Source organism: Myotis daubentonii, chromosome 2, assembly GCF_963259705.1.
Source record: "Myotis daubentonii chromosome 2, mMyoDau2.1, whole genome shotgun sequence".
NCBI lineage: Eukaryota > Metazoa > Chordata > Mammalia > Chiroptera > Vespertilionidae > Myotis > Myotis daubentonii.
Genome location: NC_081841.1, coordinates 9,282,912 through 9,302,789, shown reverse-complemented (window position 1 = coordinate 9,302,789; position 19,878 = coordinate 9,282,912). Strand labels below are relative to the sequence as shown.

Here is a 19,878-nt window from a genome sequence, read left to right as displayed (position 1 = left end):
TCCCTCCCTCCCTTTCTTCCTCTTCCTTTTCCTCTTCCGCAGCAGGGAGGGGGCAAGGCCGGTGGGGGAAGCTCCACCCCTGCCCGCCCTGAGGCCTCATTCTGAGAGAGGCTCCAAGAGCTCGAGCTGGGAGTGAGGGGAAGAAAGGGAGAAAAGGCTGTGAGCTGGTGGGCGCTGTGTGTGTCTGTGCCTGTGCGGTTGTGAGTGTGAGTGCCGGGCACTCTCTCTCCTGGTGCCCCGGGTGCTGTGGTGTGCCAGGATTCACTGCCACCATGGCCTAGAGAGGAAGAGGGACTTGGAGCACCTTTGGGAGGCAGTTTGAAGATCCTGGGAGTCTCCAGAGGGGAGGGCGCCCTCCTCCATCCCTGCTGTGGCTTTGGCTCCCCTGCTCACTCCTGAGCACCACACGTGAGTTGGGGAGGGGTCCGTGAAACATCTCAGCTCCTGGCCCCCACAGGCCTCCCTTCCATCCAGGCCTCTTCAGGCCCCATCTGTTTTGTTTCCATCTCTCCATCCCACTCTCTGTCTCTCTTTTTTTCTCAGAAGTCCTCCAGGCCTGCCTTTCTCCCTCCCTTCTCTCTCTCTCTCTCTCTCTCTCTCTCTCTCTCTCTCTCTCTCTCTCTCTCTCTCTCTTTCTCTTCCCTGGCTGGGAGGGGCTGGGCTGGTGCAGGCAGCTTCACCCTCTTCCCGCCCTGGGACCTCATTCTGAGAAATGCTCCGAGAGGAGAGTGAGCTGGGAGGGAGGGAAAGAAAGGGGAGAGGCTGTGAGCTGTGGGCCTGAGGACTGACCGCCACCACGGGCGCTCCAAGGGCGGATCTCCCCACAGGCCTTGCTGGAAACAGCTCGGGGAGGCGGCTCAGGGCCAGTGGGACTGACGGAAGTGGGGATGTGGCATGGAGGTGGTGCCTGCGCCTGTGGGCCATCAGGAGTGCTCACAGCCGCCGCCACTATGTGGGGAGCACAGGCCGCCCTCTGCTGGGCCTGCCTCCCCCACCCCCATCCCACTGCCACATGTCCTCACCCACTGAGCCTGCTGCGGGCGGGCGGGCGGGCGGGCGTAGCCTGGCTTCAGTCGTTTCTCCAGTCGTTTTTGGATGTTACGGACCCTGGCTCTTTATATCTATAGATTAGAGGCCCGGTGCACAAAATTCGTGCATGGGGGGGGGGTCCCCTCAGCCAGCCTGCGACCTCTCCAATCCAGGACCCCTTGGGGGATGTTCAACTGCTGGTTAAGGCCCGATCCCAGGGATTGGGCCTAAACCAGCAGTCAGACATCCCTCTCATAATCCTGTACCGCTGGCTCCTAACCGCTCACCTGCCTGCCTGCCTGCCTGGTCACCCCTTAATGCCCCCCCTGCCAGCCTGGTTGCCCCTAAATGCCCCCTGCTGCTGGCCAGGTCGCCCCCAACTGCCCCCTCCCCATCGGCCTGGTGGCTTCTAACTGCCCCCCCCCCCCGGCCGACCTGGTCGCCCCTTACTGCCCCCCTCTGCCAGCCTGGTCACCCCTAACTGCCTCCCCACTAGCCTGGTCGCCCCCAACTGCTCCCCCTGCCAGCCTAATTCCTCCCAACTGCCCCCCCCGCCCCCCCCCCCCGCCGGCCTGGTCACCCCTCACTAACCCCCCTGCCGGCCTGGTCACCCCTCACTAACCCCCCCGCCGGCCTGGTCACCCCTCACTAACCCCCCTGCCGGCCTGGTCACCCCTCACTAACCCCCCCGCCGGCCTGGTCACCCCTCACTAACCGCCCTGCCGGCCTGGTCACCCCTCACTAACCCCCCCGCCGGCCTGGTCACCCCTCACTAACCGCCCTGCCGGCCTGGTCACCCCTCACTAACCGCCCTGCCGGCCTGGTCACCCCTCACTAACCCCCCCGCCGGCCTGGTCACCCCTCACTAACCCCCCCGCCGGCCTGGTCACCCCTCACTAACCCCCCCGCCGGCCTGGTCACCCCTCACTAACCCCCCCGCCGGCCTGGTCACCCCTCACTAACCCCCCTGCCGGCCTGGTCACCCCTCACTAACCCCCCTGCCGGCCTGGTCACCCCTCACTAACCGCCCCGCCGGCCTGGTCACCCCTCACTAACCGCCCTGCCGGCCTGGTTGCCCCATGCAGCCTGCTTGTTCAGTCGTTTGTTTGGTTGTTTAGGTCATCAGGGCTCCTGGCTTTTTATACATTAGGATATGCCAGTCAAAATATTCGTTGTTCGGTGATTATCATGGTGGGGACGGCGGGGTTGGGGGGCGGGGGGGAGCTGGGCGCCGGGAGGGGTGGGATCAAAGGGATTTGTCTCTGCTTTTTTTGTTTATCTGCAGTGTCTGCAAAATGAAGGGTGTCGGTTCTGAATAAAAAGCCAAGAAGAGAGAAGCATTATGAGTTTCTAGATAAATTCTAAAAAGCAAATGTAAGATAGTATCAATCAAAATATCTCTACTTCCGTGTGTCTGAGAACGAAGAGCATGTCACAAAAATCTTCCTTACAGCTTTTATAGGCGCCGCTCCAATGTCCGTGCTGTCACATTCCCCAGGTTTCCTCTCTGGAGAATCCAATCAGCACGCGGAGCCCTGACTCCGTACATTCTGGCCCAAGTTTTCAGCACTTTGTTTTCACCTCATTCGCTCACGTTCTTCATCTGTCTTCGGCGTTGCTTTTGTAATTTTTTAAAAATAGGGTCTCTTTTCCCTTCTGTGAATTCCAATAAGCATTTATTTTTGTGACGACTTTATTTTTCTCGTCTCTTCTTTCCTAAGCTTTCCAGTTAATTTCCTTGAGCCTTCAGAGCTATTTTAGGATCTTGCATTGACAGGGAAATTGCTTCCCTGGCTTTAAAAAAATTAATTGCCAAATCAGTGTTTGCAATTTTCATTGGCTTTTTGGTAAGTATTCTTTACTTGCCATTTATTTTTCTTGTTGTTGTTGCTGTCTTTTTTTGTGTGTATGACATATGCATTTTTATTGTAGTAAAATATAACATAAAACCGACCATTGTAACCATTTCTAAGTGTCCAGTTCAGTGGCATTAAGCACATTCATATTGTTGGGCAACCATCACCACTGCCCATCTCCAGAACTTTCCATCTTCCCAAACTGAAACTGAACCACTAAACACTAACTCCCTAGGCCCCTCAGCCTCTGGTAACCACCCTTCTACTGTTCTTGGACAAAGATGGAGCTGCTCCTGTCTGGGGTGCTGCGTCAGCAAAACTCAGATAACCTTCGTGCTCCTGTGGGTGCCCTGCTGGGCCAGACACAGCCGATCCCCAAACATCAACACCTCTGGGCCTGCTCACCCCAAACAAGGTCCACTGTGTGGCCCCAGCCGATCAGATCTTGTCTGTCTGTCTCTTCCTTGTTTCTCTTTTTTTTTACCCAATAAGAGCTGCCTGCCTTCCACTCACTGTGCATTTCTCCGAATGGAGACGGTCTGCTTCATGAAGTGCTATAAAGTTTGTTTGTAAAAAAGACCCGAATTGTCTTCCTTAATCTTTAAAAACAAAACAAAACAGCCTTAACCGGTTTGGCTCAGTGGATAGAGTGTCAGCCTGCAGACTCAAGGGTCCCAGGTCGATTCTGGTCAAGGGCATGTACCAGCCCTGATGACCTAAACAACCAAACAAACCTTGGTTGCGGGCACATCCCCAGTAGGGAGTGTGCAGGAGGCAGCTGATCGATGTTTCTCTCTCATCAATGCTTCTAACTCTCTATCCCTCTCCCTTCCTCTCTGTAAAAAATCAATAAAATATATATATTTTTAAAAAACACACAAAACCACCAGTTAACATGATGTCTTCAGGGTTCATTCATGTTACAGCATTATCAGAATTTCATCCCTTCTTAAGGCTGAATAGTATCCCATTGCAGATACATTCCACATTTTATCGAGCCATTCACCCATGAATGGACACTTGGGCTGTTTCTACCTTTTGGCTATTGTGAATAAGGCTGCTATGAACACGGACGCACACAGATCATATCTGTCATATCTACGTTCAATCATTTTGGGTGTGTTCCCAGAAGTGAAATTGCTGGGTCATATGGTAATGCTATCTTTAATTTTTTCAGTAACCTCCGTAGTGTTGGCAGTGGCTACACCATTTTATATTCTCACAAGCAGTGCACCAGGGTTTCAATGTCTCCACAATCTCATCAGCACTTGTTACTTTCTGTGTGCTTTGGATTTTTATAGTAGGCATCCTAATGGGGTGAGGTGGTAGCTCACTGTGGTTTTGACTTGTATTACCCTAAGTCAGCGGTTCTCAACCTGTGGGTGACCAACTTGTGGGTCGCGACCCCTTTGGGGGTTGAACGACCCTTTCACAGGGGTCACCTAAGACCATCGGAAAACGCATATATAATTACATATTGTTTTTATGATCCATCACTATGCTTTAATTACGTTCAATTTGTAACAATGAAAATACATCCTGCATATCAGATATTTACATGATGATTCATAACAGTAGCAAAATTACAGTGATGAAGTAGCAACGAAAATAATTTTATGGTTGGGGGTCACCACCACATGAGGAGCTGTATTAAAGGGCCGCGGCATGAGGAAGGTTGAGAACCACTGGCCTAAGGGATTAGTGATGCTGAGCACCTTTTCATGTGCTTATTCTTGGCCATTTGTGTATCTTCTTTGGAGACATGCCTGTTCAAGTCCTTTGCCCATGTTTTTAACCGGGTTGGTTGTTTTTATTATTGTTGAGTTAATATGTTTGTGGAGACCTTATGTTGGCTGCTGTTTTGTGTGGGCCACCCATTGGTGGGAGATTCAAATAAGGAAGAAGCCAGGGCTGTGTCCTGGCACAACTCCTCCTTCTGACGTGAGATTCAGTCGTCCCTTCTCCCAGGCAAAGGCACTGGTCAGCTTTCAGACTGTTCCCAGTGCAGCTGCTGTCCTCCCTCTGTCTCAGGGACAAAGTGCATCCTACAAATATGGCTGTTTCTCCTTTACTCCTGTCTTCACCGTTTCTTGGAACCAACCCAGGCTAGTGCCAACCCGCACACCGTATTCTTACTATTTGAAAAAGGGACGTTAGTTTTGCACTTTGCGAAAACCCCTCCGCTTGAACAGGGGCTTTCCCCCTAAAATCTGTAGCCATTGCCTACCTTTTCCGAAATCTGCAATTACTGGCATCCTGTCCCCTTGTCCTCCCAAAGCTTTGCTCCCGTCGCTTTCGGCATCCTTTTAACCTATTTGACCTACTTTTTTTTTTTTTTTAACCTATTCTTCCTAGTTTCTAATAGATGGCGCTTCTATCATTGTTGTTGCTCTTGGACAATTGCCAAGAGAAGAGAAACTGATAACTTGGTCCATTCATCTTCACCCCAAGAGTTCACACAGAACGTTCTGAGCATCATCGTCACACCGTACTGCAGACAGGAAGGAGACATGGCGTGAGAAGAATTAGACTCCGGTTTCCTCCCTCCGCCTCTCCTGCCTCTTGGACCACTTCCTCTGACAGTCTTTAAAGATTCCTTTTATTCCTCATTCCCTCGGCACTGTTGGCATTTCCCAGGGCTCCCCCCTCAGCTCAGCTCGCTTCCCCACTGAGCTCACCGCCTCCCGTGGATTTTGCATGTTTTTGAATCCCAGGTCCGTGTCTCTAGGTCTCCGCTCTGTATGAAGCCACTACCCTCCTGAGTGACGGCGGGTCTGCTTTCATCTTCACCAGGTGAGGCGGCGTCTCTTCTGGCCCAGACCCATCGTCACCTTTAGAGAAGCACGAGGAGCCCTAGAGGCACCATGGCCATGGTACCAGCTGGAATCCGCTCAGGTAACCCTCCCCTCTCCTCGGCAGTTTCTTCTGACCACAGGTCACCATCTCAACCGGGAATGGGGGGCCCTGGAGATTGGGAAGTGGGTGAGGGTCCGGGTCCCAGTCTTGCCCTATTTCCCATGAAGTCTGCTCACACTCCTCCCCCAGTTAGAGGCATCTCATCCTGGGTCCCTTACACACAAAGACCATATTTTGTGAGCCCCAAATCAGAATCCATATGCCTATCACCACCTCCAGCCCCTGCGACCCTCAGCTGCAGGCTCTATGGTCAGGTCGGAGGTCATCCTGTGGCTGTGCAGTCAGGACCCCCGAAGTCCCTGAACTTGGCCGTGGGCCAGCCACACCTCCTCACGCAGTGTCCTTGCCAGAGACCATGGTGAAGGGAAACCAGGGCAGCACCTCCTGCTCCTCTGGGTGGGCCTGGGTCTCCGGAGACAGCCCTTTGGCAAATGGATTTAATTATGAGATTTAACCCCAGAGAGCCTCTTCCGCCCTCTAAACCCAAACTCGGGTCTCAGGGGCCGGGCCTCCAGCTGATGAGCTTCGCGGGCCCAACTGAGAGATGGATGAGGGGGCAAGACGGACAAGCTGGGGCCAGCTCACCCTTCTTGTGGGAGGAGAGAGGACAGAGAGGGCAGGGCCGTGTGCATCACTGCACCGGCTTCGGACACAGGGGGGGTCCACCTGTGCCAGGCGTGTCCCTCGTGCCAGGGAATCTAAACCACGCAGGGAGGACGGTGCCCTCTTTGGGAGATGTGGCGAGGCGAGGCCAGAAGGTTCGTTATTCCTTCTCCCAGATAATGTGATTTTATGAGCTTTCCCAGAGGAAGACTCACTTAAAAAAAAAAATCCTCATCTGAGGATATTTTTCCATTGGTTTTTAGAGAGAGTGGAAGAGAGAGGGAAAGGCAGGGAGAAACATGGATATGAGAGAAACACATGGATTGGTTGCCTCCTGCATACACCCTGACCAGGGCCTTGGCCAGGGAAGAGCCTGCAACACAGGTACGTGCCCTTGGGTCCGCAGGGCCACGCTCTACCCACTGAGCCAAACCGGCTAGGCCTGGAAGATTCACTTTTAACTACAGAAATGTGATGGGATACGGAACATGATGGTTCGTGAAAGTGGCTATGAAACACCAGTCAGGGTTCTGTTGACGTCTAATCCAGGTATGAATGCCAAAGGCTCCCACTGGAAGGAACGGCTCGGTTTTTGCGGAGACCCGGTTTCCCTCTGCTCTGCCAGCCTCAGTCCATTCACTCCCCACATAGCCCTCCCCCAGATAAAGTGGCGTAAACCACCCCCCTCCGCCCCCCAGGATCTGTTCTAGGCCAGAACAGGGGAGAGAGTCAGCTATGACTTTCAACATAAACAACTTAGTGTCATGAACTCTGAGCCTTTAGCTAATGTGCCCTCCGCACGGGACAGTGGAGATAGGTAGGCACCCGCCCTCCCGGAGCCGTCGAGGGGCCACTGCGCAGCACTCGGCGAGCCCTACACTGGGCCCGTCTGGGCAGAGCAAAGAAACAAAAAGCAGAACTCCTCAGCTAATGTGCCTCACATCAAAGTGGAGCAATGGCAATAAAGAACAACCATTAATAGCCGTAATAAGTAGATGGTATCAAATTGAGTCAAAATCAGATTTGAATAATTTTTTTGCAAACAAGAGATATCCTGAAATAAAGATAATGCAGAGGGCCAAAATAACAGTTTAGAAAAACATGTCGTGTGTACATTTTTAAAAGAGGACAGTATTCATATTTAAAACTAGTGGCCCAGTGCACGAAATTTGTGTGCGTTAAAAGGGAATTCATTAGAGGAAATATCTTAATATTGCTCTTTGCCCTTTCTCTATAATAGAAGTGCCAGAGATGAAAGAAAATTAGTAAAATGTATATGAAAATCTCCCTCCTGTCAGAGTCTGGGGCGCACCACAGGACCGAGAGTCAAGTCTCCGCCCACCTGCCCGTGCCTCGAAATTGCACGAGACCCAGACCCGGCCGGCCCCACCCCCATTGGGCGAGACCCAGACCCAGCTGGCCCCGCCCCCATCAAGCCCCTCCAGGCAAGGGGTGCAGCCTCAGGTCCTGCCGAGTCGGGGGGCACAGCCTTAGGTCCCCCGGCCCCAGCACCGGAGGCGGGGGCACAGCCTCAGGTCCCCTAGCCCCAGTGCTGGGGCGGGCATCATGGCCTGAAGTACCCCGACCTGGTGCCAGGGTGGGGGGTGTGGCCTGAGGTCCCCTGCTCCGGCCTGGTGCCATGCAGCCTCAGATCCCTGCTGTTCAGTCATTGGGTCGTCCCTCACTAACCCCTCTGCCGGCCTTGTCACCCCACGCAGCCTGCTGTTTGGTCGTTACTGTTACTGTGATGGCATCCCGGGCCATTTGCATATTCCTTTATTATTAGTACAGATCCTTTTGTGTCTTTCCATGTGCTCACCAGCACCCCCTGTAGGAGTTGGAGATTTATGATAAAGAATGAGGAATGAAGATGCCTTATTATTGAATTCTTTTATTTTAATGGTTTTTATTACTAAAGTAGCATGTTTGGTGAATCCTTCCAGAATGTTTCCCTAGTCCTATACCACATAGATAATACTTAAAAAGAAATCAAGATCATATTCTTCACTCCCCGCCTCCCTTCTTCCTTTAACTTAATATATCCAAGGTCTCATTCCCGGTCTGTTTGGGTAGATTTGCCTCGGTCTTTTTCACATCCTAAGCCTTTACCTCATATTGGTGTACTTTCCTGTAAACCATCTCCCTACATGGATATTTCAAATTGTGTCCACTTGTTTTCACCACTTCAGGGACCTGGTGGGCAGCCTTGCACGTGTCTCTGTGTACACGCCAGTGTGTTTGCGTGGCAGGAATGTCTACAGGGTGGTGCCGAGTTTCGGGCCTGTGTATGTTATGTTACCTGACATTCCAAACCGTCCTCCCAAAGGCTTCTATTCCAGGCTCCAGCCACGTGTCTGAGAACACACCCTCCCCTCTCTCAGCGCAGGATGCTCCCGGAATCCTTTTTACTTCTGCCAAAGTGACCAATGAGTGGCGTCTCGCTGTGGTCTGCATTTGCATTTTCTGGCGTCTCATGATGTTAAACATCTTTTCATGTGTTTATCGGCCATTGTCTTTCTTCTTCTGTGAAACACCTTTCCAAAGAACATGAGAAATCCCTGTTTATGGACAATGAGAACCAAGTGCAGTTTGAAAGAGTAGGGATTTTGTTATTGCTTCTTCTTCTTTTTTAATGCTACGTTTCTTTTTTAAAAAAAGATATTTTTATTTATTTTAGAGAGGAAGGAAGAGGGAAAGAGAGATAGAAACATCAGTGATGAGAGAGAATCATTGATTGGCTGCCTCCTGCATGATCGGGGATCAAGCTCACAACCCGGGCATGTGCCCTGACCGGGAATCGAACCCTGACCTCCTGGTTCATAGGTTGACGCTCAACCACTGAGCACTGCCTCTGGGCTTGTTATTGCTTCTTTACTCTTCAAGCTGGCTTGGCTCACGGTCGAAGAGTTTGATTCCCAAGGCCATGGTTCAATTCCCAGTCAGGGCACATGCCCAGGTGGTGGGCTCAATCCCCTGTGTGGTGCATGCAGGAGGCAGTGGGTCAATGATTCTCTCTCATCATTGATGTTTCTGTCTCTGCCTCTCTCTCCTTCTCCCTCTCTGAAATAAATAAAAAATATATTTTTTTAAAAAGGACAGGTGTGTGGGAAGGTGGGAGAGACAGGTTTCAGGCTCAGTGAAGAGAAATGGGGTCATGTTTATTACTCACATTAAAAACTTTAAAAAATTAAAAGCATCCCAGGAAGATGTGGCAAACAGAAAGAAACCTGCAAGCTCTTTTAGAATTTCAGAAAACAAGCAACTTTCATGTCATATAAATTGTTCCAGAAATGTGTTATTACCTATATTCTACGAAGTTTTCAGGAAAGAAAACTATAGCTCAATATCATTTATGACTCTAAGACAAACATAATGAATACGATACTAGAACATATAAATCTGTAATATACTGATGCAAAAATCTGCAATGGTTTCCACGGAATTTAAGAATAACTCAATATTAGGAAATTTATGCACATAATACACTATACTCATGGGATAAATAAAAAAGGAAAATTATGATAATCTCATTAGAGTCTAAAAACTCAGCACCTCATCCTAATAAAAATACGGAAATATAGGAATGAAATGTACTGCCTTAGGTGAAAGAGTGTTTTTGTAAACCAACTGCCAACAGTAAAATACTGGAGTCAATTTCATAAAATTAAATAATTTAAGAATTCAAGCTAGCCTAGTGAGATATGGAACCAAAATAAGAAAAAGAAGTATTGAAAAAAATAGGAAAGAAACCCAACACTATGTATTCATGAGTTATTCATTTAGTTCACTAATTCAGTGAAGCCCAGAGGAGTATGAAGAAAGAATACTGTTTCTACAGAGTAACCTGCACAGGTTAGAAAACACAATAGTAAGAGACAGTAGGAAACAGCGTTGGCATGGAATGTGAAGCAGCGACAAATCTTACTTAAAGGGAAGAGAGAGCAGAGCCTCCGGAGAGGCCATATTGCCCTGCTGGGTCGGAGGGGATGCAGCAGGATCTATCCTTCTCAAAGGCACATGTTTGTCAAGACGATAACAGCAAGAAACTTCCTTCCTCAAGTTTAACTAGAAATATAAGCAGTTCCCCAGGCCCTGCACGCAGAACTGCAAGCAGCCAGAAAGCAGAGGTGGGCGTGGGAGCCAATCTCTGGCCCAGTCATTAGCCAACGTGGAGACAGTAACCAGGACAGGGTCAGTGCCATCATATGAAGGACTCACATGATTGACAAACACATGAAGACCCCACTGTGTCGCAGAAGGGAGTGTGTCTATAAACATGAAGGGAGGCCCCTCTTTTTTTTTTTTTTTAAATTTTGTTTCATTGCTTAAAATATTACAAAGAGTAGTACATATGTCTACTCTCCCCCTCCCCCTTGCCAGTCCCCCGTCCTCCTCTACCCCCCAGTGTCTTGTGTCCATTGGTTATGCTTATATGCACGCATACAAGTCCTTTGATCTCTTACCCCACCCCCACAACCCTCCCCAGCCTTCCTGCTGTAGTTTGAGTCTGTTCGATGTTGCTCAAGGCTGGCCTCTCTTGATGAAAGAACAGAGTCATCCTATATAATAAAGATGTAATATGCAAATTAACCCTCACACCATCACAAGATGGCTGCCTACCACCAGGCCGGCAGGGGGGTTAGTGAGGGACGACCAAACCATTGAACAGCAGGCTGTGTGGGGCAACCAGGCCAGCTGGGGTTTATGAGGGGTGACCAGGCTGGCAGAGGGGGGCACTTGGGGGTAACCAGGCTGGCAGGGGGGGCAGTTGAGGGAGACCAGGTTGGCAGGGGGGGACAGTTAGGGGTGACCAGGCTGGCAGAGGGGGGCAGTTTGGGGTGACCAGGCCAGAGGGGGGAGGTGCAGTAAGGGGTGACCAGGCCGGTGACGGGGGCAGTTAGGAGTGACCAGTCTGGTAGGGAGGGGGCAGTTGGGGGTGACCAGGCCGGCAGGGGGGCAGTTAGGGGCAGTCAGGCCAGCAAGCAGAGGCAGTGAGGGGTGATCAGGCCAGCAGCAGGGGGACAGTTAGGGGCAACCAGGCAGGCAGACAAGTGAGTGATTAGGAGCCAGTGATCCAGGATTGTGAGAGAGATCCTGGATTGGAGAGGATGCAGGCTGGGCTGAGGGGAACCCCCCTCGTGCACGAATTTTGTGCACCAAACCTCTAGTCAAAAATACTCATCTGACAACGGTGTAGCAATATGGACAATACTTGTCCTACAATATTACATTTAAAAAATAACAGACACAGTTATAGCATGCTATGAAAGCCATGTGAACAAGAATATGCATTTGAAAAATTACTGGAAGTAAATGAAAAAAATCAACAGTATTGGGGGTGATTTCTGAGCAACACAGGAAACTGCAGCATAAGAGATTCTAAGCAAGGGTAGCTATGCAACATTATCTATGGAGGGGAGGAAAAATAATTTTTCCTCTAGCCTTCTGCATTCTTATCTGAGACCCTTGTAATAAAAGAACAACCAGAAAAAAAGAAAAGTTCTTTGGCACATATTCTTCATGAACAAATGGGTGAGACCCAGGGAAAAATGAGTAACTCCCTAAGGAGGCTTTGAATTCAGTCTTAAGTACCATTTTCATAGAGAAAGGGGAGGCGATGCAGGCCTCCTTGAGGGGAGTAAATGATTGTTTTAGGAAAGATGAAGTATCCTTGGAAGAACAGAGGGGAGGTAGGATAATTTGTGACAAAGTGTGCCTGGGTGTGGTGTCAACTTCAAGTCTCCTCTCCTGTGACAAGAGTCAACCTCCCTGAGTGATGACACTCCGGGAAGGGGACGCAGGACAGCCAACTGCCTTTTGGAGGATCTGTCCGTAGGCAGATGAGGGAAGCTCAGAGAAAGCCTCCTGCATTGCTGCTTTACAAGTGCCTACAGCTCAAAACGTTGGGTGATCAAAGAGGCATCTTTGGGGTGACATAGTCTGCTGCCCAACACCGACCTGGTTGAACAGACAACTAACCAACTCCTCAACTCAGGAAGGGTTGAGCAGGGACCGGACAATCCTTCTGGGACAGTAGATGCAGTGGGCTGGACGGAATGCACGCTCGCTTGCTTCTGAGTTTGCAATATTATAAATAAAATGGCCTTGATCATCTTGGTGCCTATTGTTGGGTTATTGGATGATTAGCAAAAGATTCTTGTGACTAAATATGTGATAGCAAAAATTCAACAGCCACCAGAAACCTAAGAGATGCCCAGTTTGACTACATCCTAGTTAGCTCTGGGCATTGTCAGTTTGTTTGTTTAAAATCATTAGGCAAAAAATGATGTGCAACTTGTGAGACATTACAATTTTTGATGCATTCCAATTTTGCTTATTTTTTTCCCAAATGTTATAATTAGATGGTCTACTTCACCAGAGCATCGTTGACGGCCTAGCCACCATGACCAGAGAAGACATGCACTGGCTCCTCTCTGATTGGCAGGCTTGGCAGACGGTGATGGAGCAACTTTGCTTGGGAAGGTAATCCCACAGCAGCGATGTCTGGGGTGAAATCACCAGAGTGAGAGTTCTGTGAGGGCAGGGACTGGGCTGGTGTGCTCGCTGCTGGAATTCCAGCACCGGGAACGGCATCTGGCACACACCTGGCATGCAGTGACTTGATGGGGAAAGATGTCAGAAGCCACTCCTGCTTCCCTGGGGAGGGGTCAGCTGGCTGGTCTACCTGAGGCTGCTGATGGCCCTGCCGGGGAGCAGAGGGCTCTAACGCCATTGTCAACAGTTCCTCTGGGGCCTTGGGGCTGCTTGGGCTCAGTAGGGTTTTCCTGCGAGCCCTGCCTCCTTTCCCACAGACACACTCTCCAATATCTAAACCCACGCCCCGTCTGTGGAACGAACCCGAGGGCCATACAAGTCAGACTCTCACGAGTCGTAGGAAGTCGACTGCAGCATCCGGCACAGGCCCACGGTGTCCACTTTGGAAGCCCCACATCCCGAAAGACAAGGCGCCTCTCCTGGCCCGTTAACACGCGAGCGGAGTAGAACCCGCTGTTCCCAAGCACGACCACCCTCTGTTAGAAATTTACTTCCAGTTTCCAAAATACTCGCGTGTTGGAGTGAATGGCCATGAGCCCTCCCCTAGGGGAGAGGTGATGTTTGGTGTCTCCCTGCAGGTCCCCCCACCTTTTTTTTTTAGAATGTAGGTTATTTTACCATTTTTTAATATACGTCTAATACATGCACATGATACAAAACTTGAAAGGAACAGAAGGGCAAACAGTAAAAAGTAAGTGTCCCTCAAGCTTTGGCTCCAGGTTCCCGCTCCCTCCCCAGAAGCAACCACAATTTCCAGGTAGATCCCCTTTAAATAGAAAAAATGGAAATGGAGACATGGCTTCCACAGGCTCTTGTACTCTATTTCCCAGGACAGACCTGCTCACAGCCTGTACAGATGCACAAATTATGCACAGAGGTATGTTTATTAAGAAAAGATTTGGTGACGAAAGCCAGTGATGCGTTTATATTGTGTCTGATTCATCACATCGGTGTCACAACCAGTCAGGCCGTGCAGAGGGCTCGCATCACCAGCTCCTGCCGGCAAGGGGGCCAGGCCCGAGGGCCACCCTCTGTCACACTGCTCCCCAATTGTACCTTGATTCCCAGGGCGCTGCTCCCTGAGTGCGTTCGAGACCTGAGATGACCTAGAAGTCTTCAGCCTCAGGCTGGGAAAACACACGTGTGCTGTTTCTGCCCGCAGGGATGAAGCCGACGCGCTGTACTATATCGTGGTCCAGGAGCTGATGCGACGGGAGGAAGGGTTCAGGCCATCTGGGAACCTGTCCCAGGAGGAGATGATGTTTCTCCGAGAGTTTCCCTTGCGGAAGCATAAGCTGGAAAACACTATCAGCGAACTTCGCAGCATCGCAGACCAAGTTGACACAACCCACAAGATGCTCACCAAGACCGGCCTGGTGGCCAGCTCCTCGGGGGCGGTGTCCGCTGTCATGACCATCATGGGTGTGGCCCTGGCACCGGTGACAACAGGAGGGAGCCTGCTACTCTCAGCAGCAGGGCAGAGCCTGGGGCTAGCAGCTGCTGCCACCAACATTTTGACAAGTGTCTTAGATAATAGGAGCAATTCGGCAGCAAGAGACAGAGCCAGCAGACTGGTGAGTCTCCCCACAGACCCGGAGGCTGGAACCGGTGAAGAGATACATTCCTCTAAAGGAATTTTTGTTCAGAGATGTGTTAACGCTCTCGGGAGCATCAGGCAGCTTCGTGCCTTCCAGAGGGCCCAGGCCAACCCCGGCTTCATTGAGAGGGTCAGGAACTTCGTGGCCACAAGGCGTGTGCCCTTCTGGAGGGCCACAGGGGTGCAGAGAGCGGCAGGGGCGCCTGCTCTGGCTATGACCCGCGGTGCCCGGATGCTGAGTGTAGCTGGGGCCGGCTTCTTGCTCATGCATGACTTGAGAAGCATCCAGGAGAACTGGAGGCACCTGGAAGAGGGGGCGAGGACGGAGACGGCCGAGGAATTGAGGACGCTCGCCTGGGAGCTGGAGCAGGAGCTGGACCAGCAGTCCCAGCGCTATGAGCTGACCATCCAGAAGCTGGAGAGGAGCTCGTCTCTGAACCAGGAAAGAGGAAGAAGGGCAAGGCTGCTGAGGATGAGTGGGGATGCTAACCAGGTAGGCATGGAAATAAGCTCATAGTCACAACTGAGGACTTTCCCACACTCCTCCCTTGAATGTGGCCCCTCCTGCTATTTCCAGCATCCCGTGCTTTTCTCCCAAAGCGCTGACCATGCATTTCTTTTTTTTTTTTTTTAATATATTTTGATTTTTTACCAAGAGGAAGGAAAAGGGATAGAGAGTTAGAAACATCCATGAGAGAGAAACATCAATCAGCTAACTCTTGCACATCCCCCGATGTGCCCGCAACCAAGGTACATGCCCTTGACCAGAATCGAACCTGGGACCCTTGAGTTCGCAGGCCAACACTTTATCCAGTGAGCCAAACTAGTTAGGGCTGACAATGCATTTCTGAAATCACCCATTTGTTAGGTGCTGGCTGGCTGTCTTACTGCAGAGCGCCCCCTGGGGGCAGCGGGTGAGTAGTGCTGGGCACAAGGCAGGTGCGCCCTAGTTGTGTTGAATGACATGAGTCTGGCATTTCATGATAAAGGCGACACTTCAAATGAGTCGAGAAAGGATCGTTACTTGAAAAGGAGTTTGTATTCCTAGACTCTCTTATTCAGAAACATAACTATCTATTTGTAGAAAATGAAAACGACTATCAGGAAAATGAAGCAGAATTTCAAAATTCCTCCTTAATTCTACAGAGAGGGTGGGATGGGGCTAGGTAGCAAGGCCACTGCCTGAGACGCTGGAAAGAGACACAGAAGACTGTGAGGCTCATAAATTCATTCACTCATTCATTCACTCATTAGTTCATTCATTGACCCATTAATTGGGGCCAGTGACGGGGCCAAGGACGAATAAAGTGTTCCCAATCTCGTCTGCATGTTGAAATCACCTAGGAAGCCTTAACACACACCGATGAGTGGGTCTAACTGATGTGGGGTAGGACCTGGGCTTTGGACATTTCAAAGGCTCTCCTAGTGGTTCTGCGTGTGGCGAGTTTGGGACCCACTGTTTTAAAGGGAGGAGCTTTCTTCCCATTCCTCTACAATCGAACCTCGTTTCTCGAACTTCTCCCATCTCCAACAACCTGGTTCCAGGCCAAGTTGCTCACAGAAAAAAGTCTCCCTTGTGGATCAAAACTTCCATTTTCGAACAGACAACCCTTTCAAGTGAGGTATCAGCATGACAAAAGGCTTCTGGCAGGCAACAGGCAAAGGAGGGAATGCTTTGGTTGCTGGCAATTAGCATAATTTTAAAACATAAAGAAGCCATCAGCCAGACCGGTTTGGCTCAGTGGATAGAGCGTCGGCCTGAGGACTGAAAGGTCCCAGGTTCGATTCCGGTCAAGGGCATGTACCTTGGTTGCGGGCACATCCCCAGTGGGGGGTGTGCAGGAGGCAGCTGATCGATGTTTCTCTCTCATCAATGTTTCTAACTCTCTATCTCTCTCCTTTCCTCTCTGTAAAAAAAAATCAATAAAATATATTAAAAAAAAAAAAGAAGCCATCAGCCTAGGCTGCTTTGATGCGGAGGATAGAGAGAGCATCAGCCAGCAGACTGAAGGGTCCCAGTTCAGTTCTGGTCAAGGGCATGTGCCCGGCTGCAGACTCAATCACCAGATTCTATCTCATCATTGATGCTTCTCTCTTCCTCCCTCTCCCTTCCTCTCTGAAATCAATAAAAATATATTTAAAAAATAAAATAAAGAGGCATCAATTAGCTAATGCTAATGTTGCTAAGGGTGTGAAAGTGCTCACAAAACAGCAATCACAGGCAACTGAATAGGTAGAGAAACGGTTGTGGATTGGATAAACGAAAAGCAGTTAGCTTGTGATAGCATTTCAGTGGTCGCATTTCAGAGGCAGTGATATATAAAAAATTCCTTTAAGATTAGTAGGGGGTGGTTTGATAAATTTAAGAGAAGAAGTGTTTATAAATTAAACAGTATATTAGACATAGCCTAATATATAAAAAGCCAGGGGCCGTCACAGCTTAAACGACCAGATGGACAACTGAACAGCAGGCTGCATGGGGCGACCAGGCCGGCAGGGGGGTTAGTGAGAGATGACCAAAAGACTGAATAGCAGGCTGAATGGGGTGACCAAGCTGGCAGGGGTGGGCAGTTGGGGGTGACTAGGCTGGCAGGGGGGCAGTAAGGGGTGACCAGGCTGGTGGGGGGGCAGTTAGGGGTGACCAGGTCAGCAGAGGGGGGCAGTTGGGGGCAACTAGGCCAGCAGGCAGGGGCAGTTGGGGATGACCAGGCCAGTAGGGGGGCTGGAAGTTGGGGGCAGCCAGGCTGGTGGGGGGCAGTTGGGGGCAACCAGGCTGGAAGGGGGGGCAGTTAGGGATGATCAGGTAGGCAGGCATGTGAGCAGTTAGGAGCCAGCGGTCCTGGATTGTGAGAGGGATGTCCAACTGCTGGTTTAGGCCCGATCCTGAGGACAACTGGACATCCCCCGAGAGGTCCTGGATTGGAGAGGGTGCAGGCTGGGCTGAGGGGAACCTCCTCCCTTGCACTAATTTCGTGCACCGAGCCTCTGGTACTGTATATAAGAAAGGTTGAAACAGGGAATCATTTGTGGGTCTGGAGCGGATTAATTCAATTTACATTATTTCTAATGGGAAAAAATGATTCAGTTTTGATCACATCGCTCTTAAAAGGCCTTCTGGAATGGATTAAGTTTGAGAAACGAGGTTCTACTGTACATCCATATCCTTTTACCCACCGGGTACATTTTCCAGCTTCTTAATAACCCAGGGGGAGATTTGAGGGATAAACTATTCTACACGAGGATTCATATTCTGAAGGGTCTTGTCCACCCTTCCCTTGCCTGTCCTGGAGCAAGTACAAGCTCGGGCCAGGTGCCTGCAGGGCACGGAGGATCCCATGAGAAAAGACAGTCTCTGACTTCATGGAACTTGGAGAGGGACAGACCCCAGATAAGCCATTAATGAGGAGGAGGAGAGGTAAATGGAATGGCACAAGGAGGACAGGGTAGTGGGTACTCCCAGGGCGGGGGGCGAGGGGGTGGCAGTGGGAGGTGGGGAGGAAGCGCCAGGCGGTGAGAGAAGCAGGTGTCTTCTGTTTCTGCTCCGTGGACATGCATTCTGGGCTTGTGCCCTTGCCGGTCACCTGGCCTGTGTGCATTTCCAGCCAGAGGGCCAGGCATTCAGTTCTTCAAAGCACAAGTGCTATTTAGCACCATTGTGCCGGCACGTGTGGGCCCAGCTGTGAACCAGACCATCGGAGGCTGCCGGAGGTGGGAGAACTACCTCCTGTGCTAGCTGGGTGCCCAGGGGAACCTGTGTGAGACCCCAGTCATGCCACGGAAGTGACTAACTCCTTCCTTCTCCTTTTGCCCTAGCTGGTCAGGCTGGCCCCAACAGAGGCAATATTCGAGTCTTCAACCAGGAACAGGTCTGCCTGCGACGGGGCACCCAGAGAGGGTGCTAGGAGACCTGCAGCGCTTTGTGGTAACCCCTGGGGACTCCAGAAATACCAGGGACCAGACTAGATTTGCAAGAGATCAGACACTCTGTGGGGGCGGACAGGGTTAGAGTCCAAGGAGACCTAAATATGCATGTCAGTTTAGACTGGGGCTGAGACACATTTAGAACACGTGTATTTTCCAAATGGTAGGTAACTACACAGTGCAATTATAATCAAATGGGAAAACCCCTTTGTTTTACAATAAGCTATGCTCTGCTCCCCTGCCACCCCCACTCCTCACACGGTCCCCACCCTGTCACTACAGTCACGCCATGCATGCAGTCTTTGTTGCTCAAGCTTAGGTAGGGTCTACATTCCCAGTGGCAAGGAGAAGGCAGCGATTCGAGAAAAGCCATTACTGGGAGGAAGTTATCACTTCATAGCAGCAAAATTTATAACTGAAAAATGGGACACCCTTAAAATGTTCCAACACTAGGAGACTGGTGCAATACAAGCTAGTCATCCACGTAAGAGACTATTATGTAGCCATCAAAACGATGCTCAATAGTTGGATTAGCATAGAAAATGTTGTTTTATCAAGTTAGGTGAGGAAAGCAGAATGAAAATTATCATATACTTTCTCACCTTTCACCTAACCAGAGGAAACACCTCTCAAGCCTGTGTGTAGAAACACACACACATGCACACACACACAAGCACACACGCACGCGTGCATGCACACACATACACGCACACGCACACAGCGAGGTCGCACTGCAACTATCTTTATTTAGAGGGAATTGTGGTTACTGTTCCCTTCTTCTCTTTGCCTTTCTGTACTTTTCAAGTTTTCTGTTATGCGAATTACTGTTTTATAAAATGAAAACCCCCACATTATAAATATTTACATCAAAATGAAAGAGACAGCCTGCTGTTCTTCAATTAGCTTCTTAAATCACCGGCAGGAAGTCCCCTCCTCACGGCTGAACGCGGCCTCAGTGGGAGAAGATGAGTGTTTTCATGGAAGGCCATTCCCGTGATGTTAGCCAAGGCTGACAATGAAGGAAGCCTGGTCTTTTGGGTTTCTGGACCAATCCCAATGTGTGTGTGTATTGGTGTGTGTATGTGTATTTGTGTGTTTGTATGTGTTCATGTGTATGTCTGTGTGTATGTGTGCTGGTGTGTAGTATTCCCCAACAACCAATTCTGTGACACGAACAAGGTGTCTGAGAATTGAGTTAAACTCAGACACTGTCTACCCCGTGATCCAACAGGTTGAGGGCTCCATCCACAAGGCTGCCCCACTCATATACCGATTGCAAGTCAATGACACAGTTGACACCGGTGCTTCTGACAGACTGGCTACGAGTCAGAGGTTCTCATGATCCCCCCTTGGATTTGATTAATTTGCTAGAATGGCTCGCACAACTCAGGAAAACCATTC

At 50.3% G+C, this 19,878-nt stretch overlaps 1 protein-coding gene across 1 annotated transcript; it reads left to right on the top strand.

Annotated features, from left to right (window-relative positions):
- The first annotated feature begins 100 nt into the window (after positions 1 to 100).
- APOL5 (apolipoprotein L5) lies at positions 101 to 19,408 on the top strand. Its single transcript, XM_059681673.1, has 5 exons — positions 101 to 408; positions 5,679 to 5,780; positions 12,767 to 12,887; positions 14,122 to 15,049; positions 18,370 to 19,408. Exons 2-5 carry the CDS (start codon positions 5,750 to 5,752, stop codon positions 18,517 to 18,519), a joined length of 1,230 nt encoding a protein of 409 aa, XP_059537656.1. The 5' UTR covers positions 101 to 408; positions 5,679 to 5,749; the 3' UTR covers positions 18,520 to 19,408.
- The last annotated feature ends 470 nt before the right edge of the window (positions 19,409 to 19,878 follow it).

Coding starts and splice junctions, on each gene's coding strand:
- APOL5 (XM_059681673.1), top strand. CDS start 5,750: ATGGCCATGGTACCAGCTGGAATCCGCTCAG. Junction 12,888..14,121: donor GAGCAACTTTGCTTGGGAAG/GTAATCCCACAG, acceptor TTCTGCCCGCAG/GGATGAAGCCGACGCGCTGT. Junction 15,050..18,369: donor TGAGTGGGGATGCTAACCAG/GTAGGCATGGAA, acceptor CTTTTGCCCTAG/CTGGTCAGGCTGGCCCCAAC.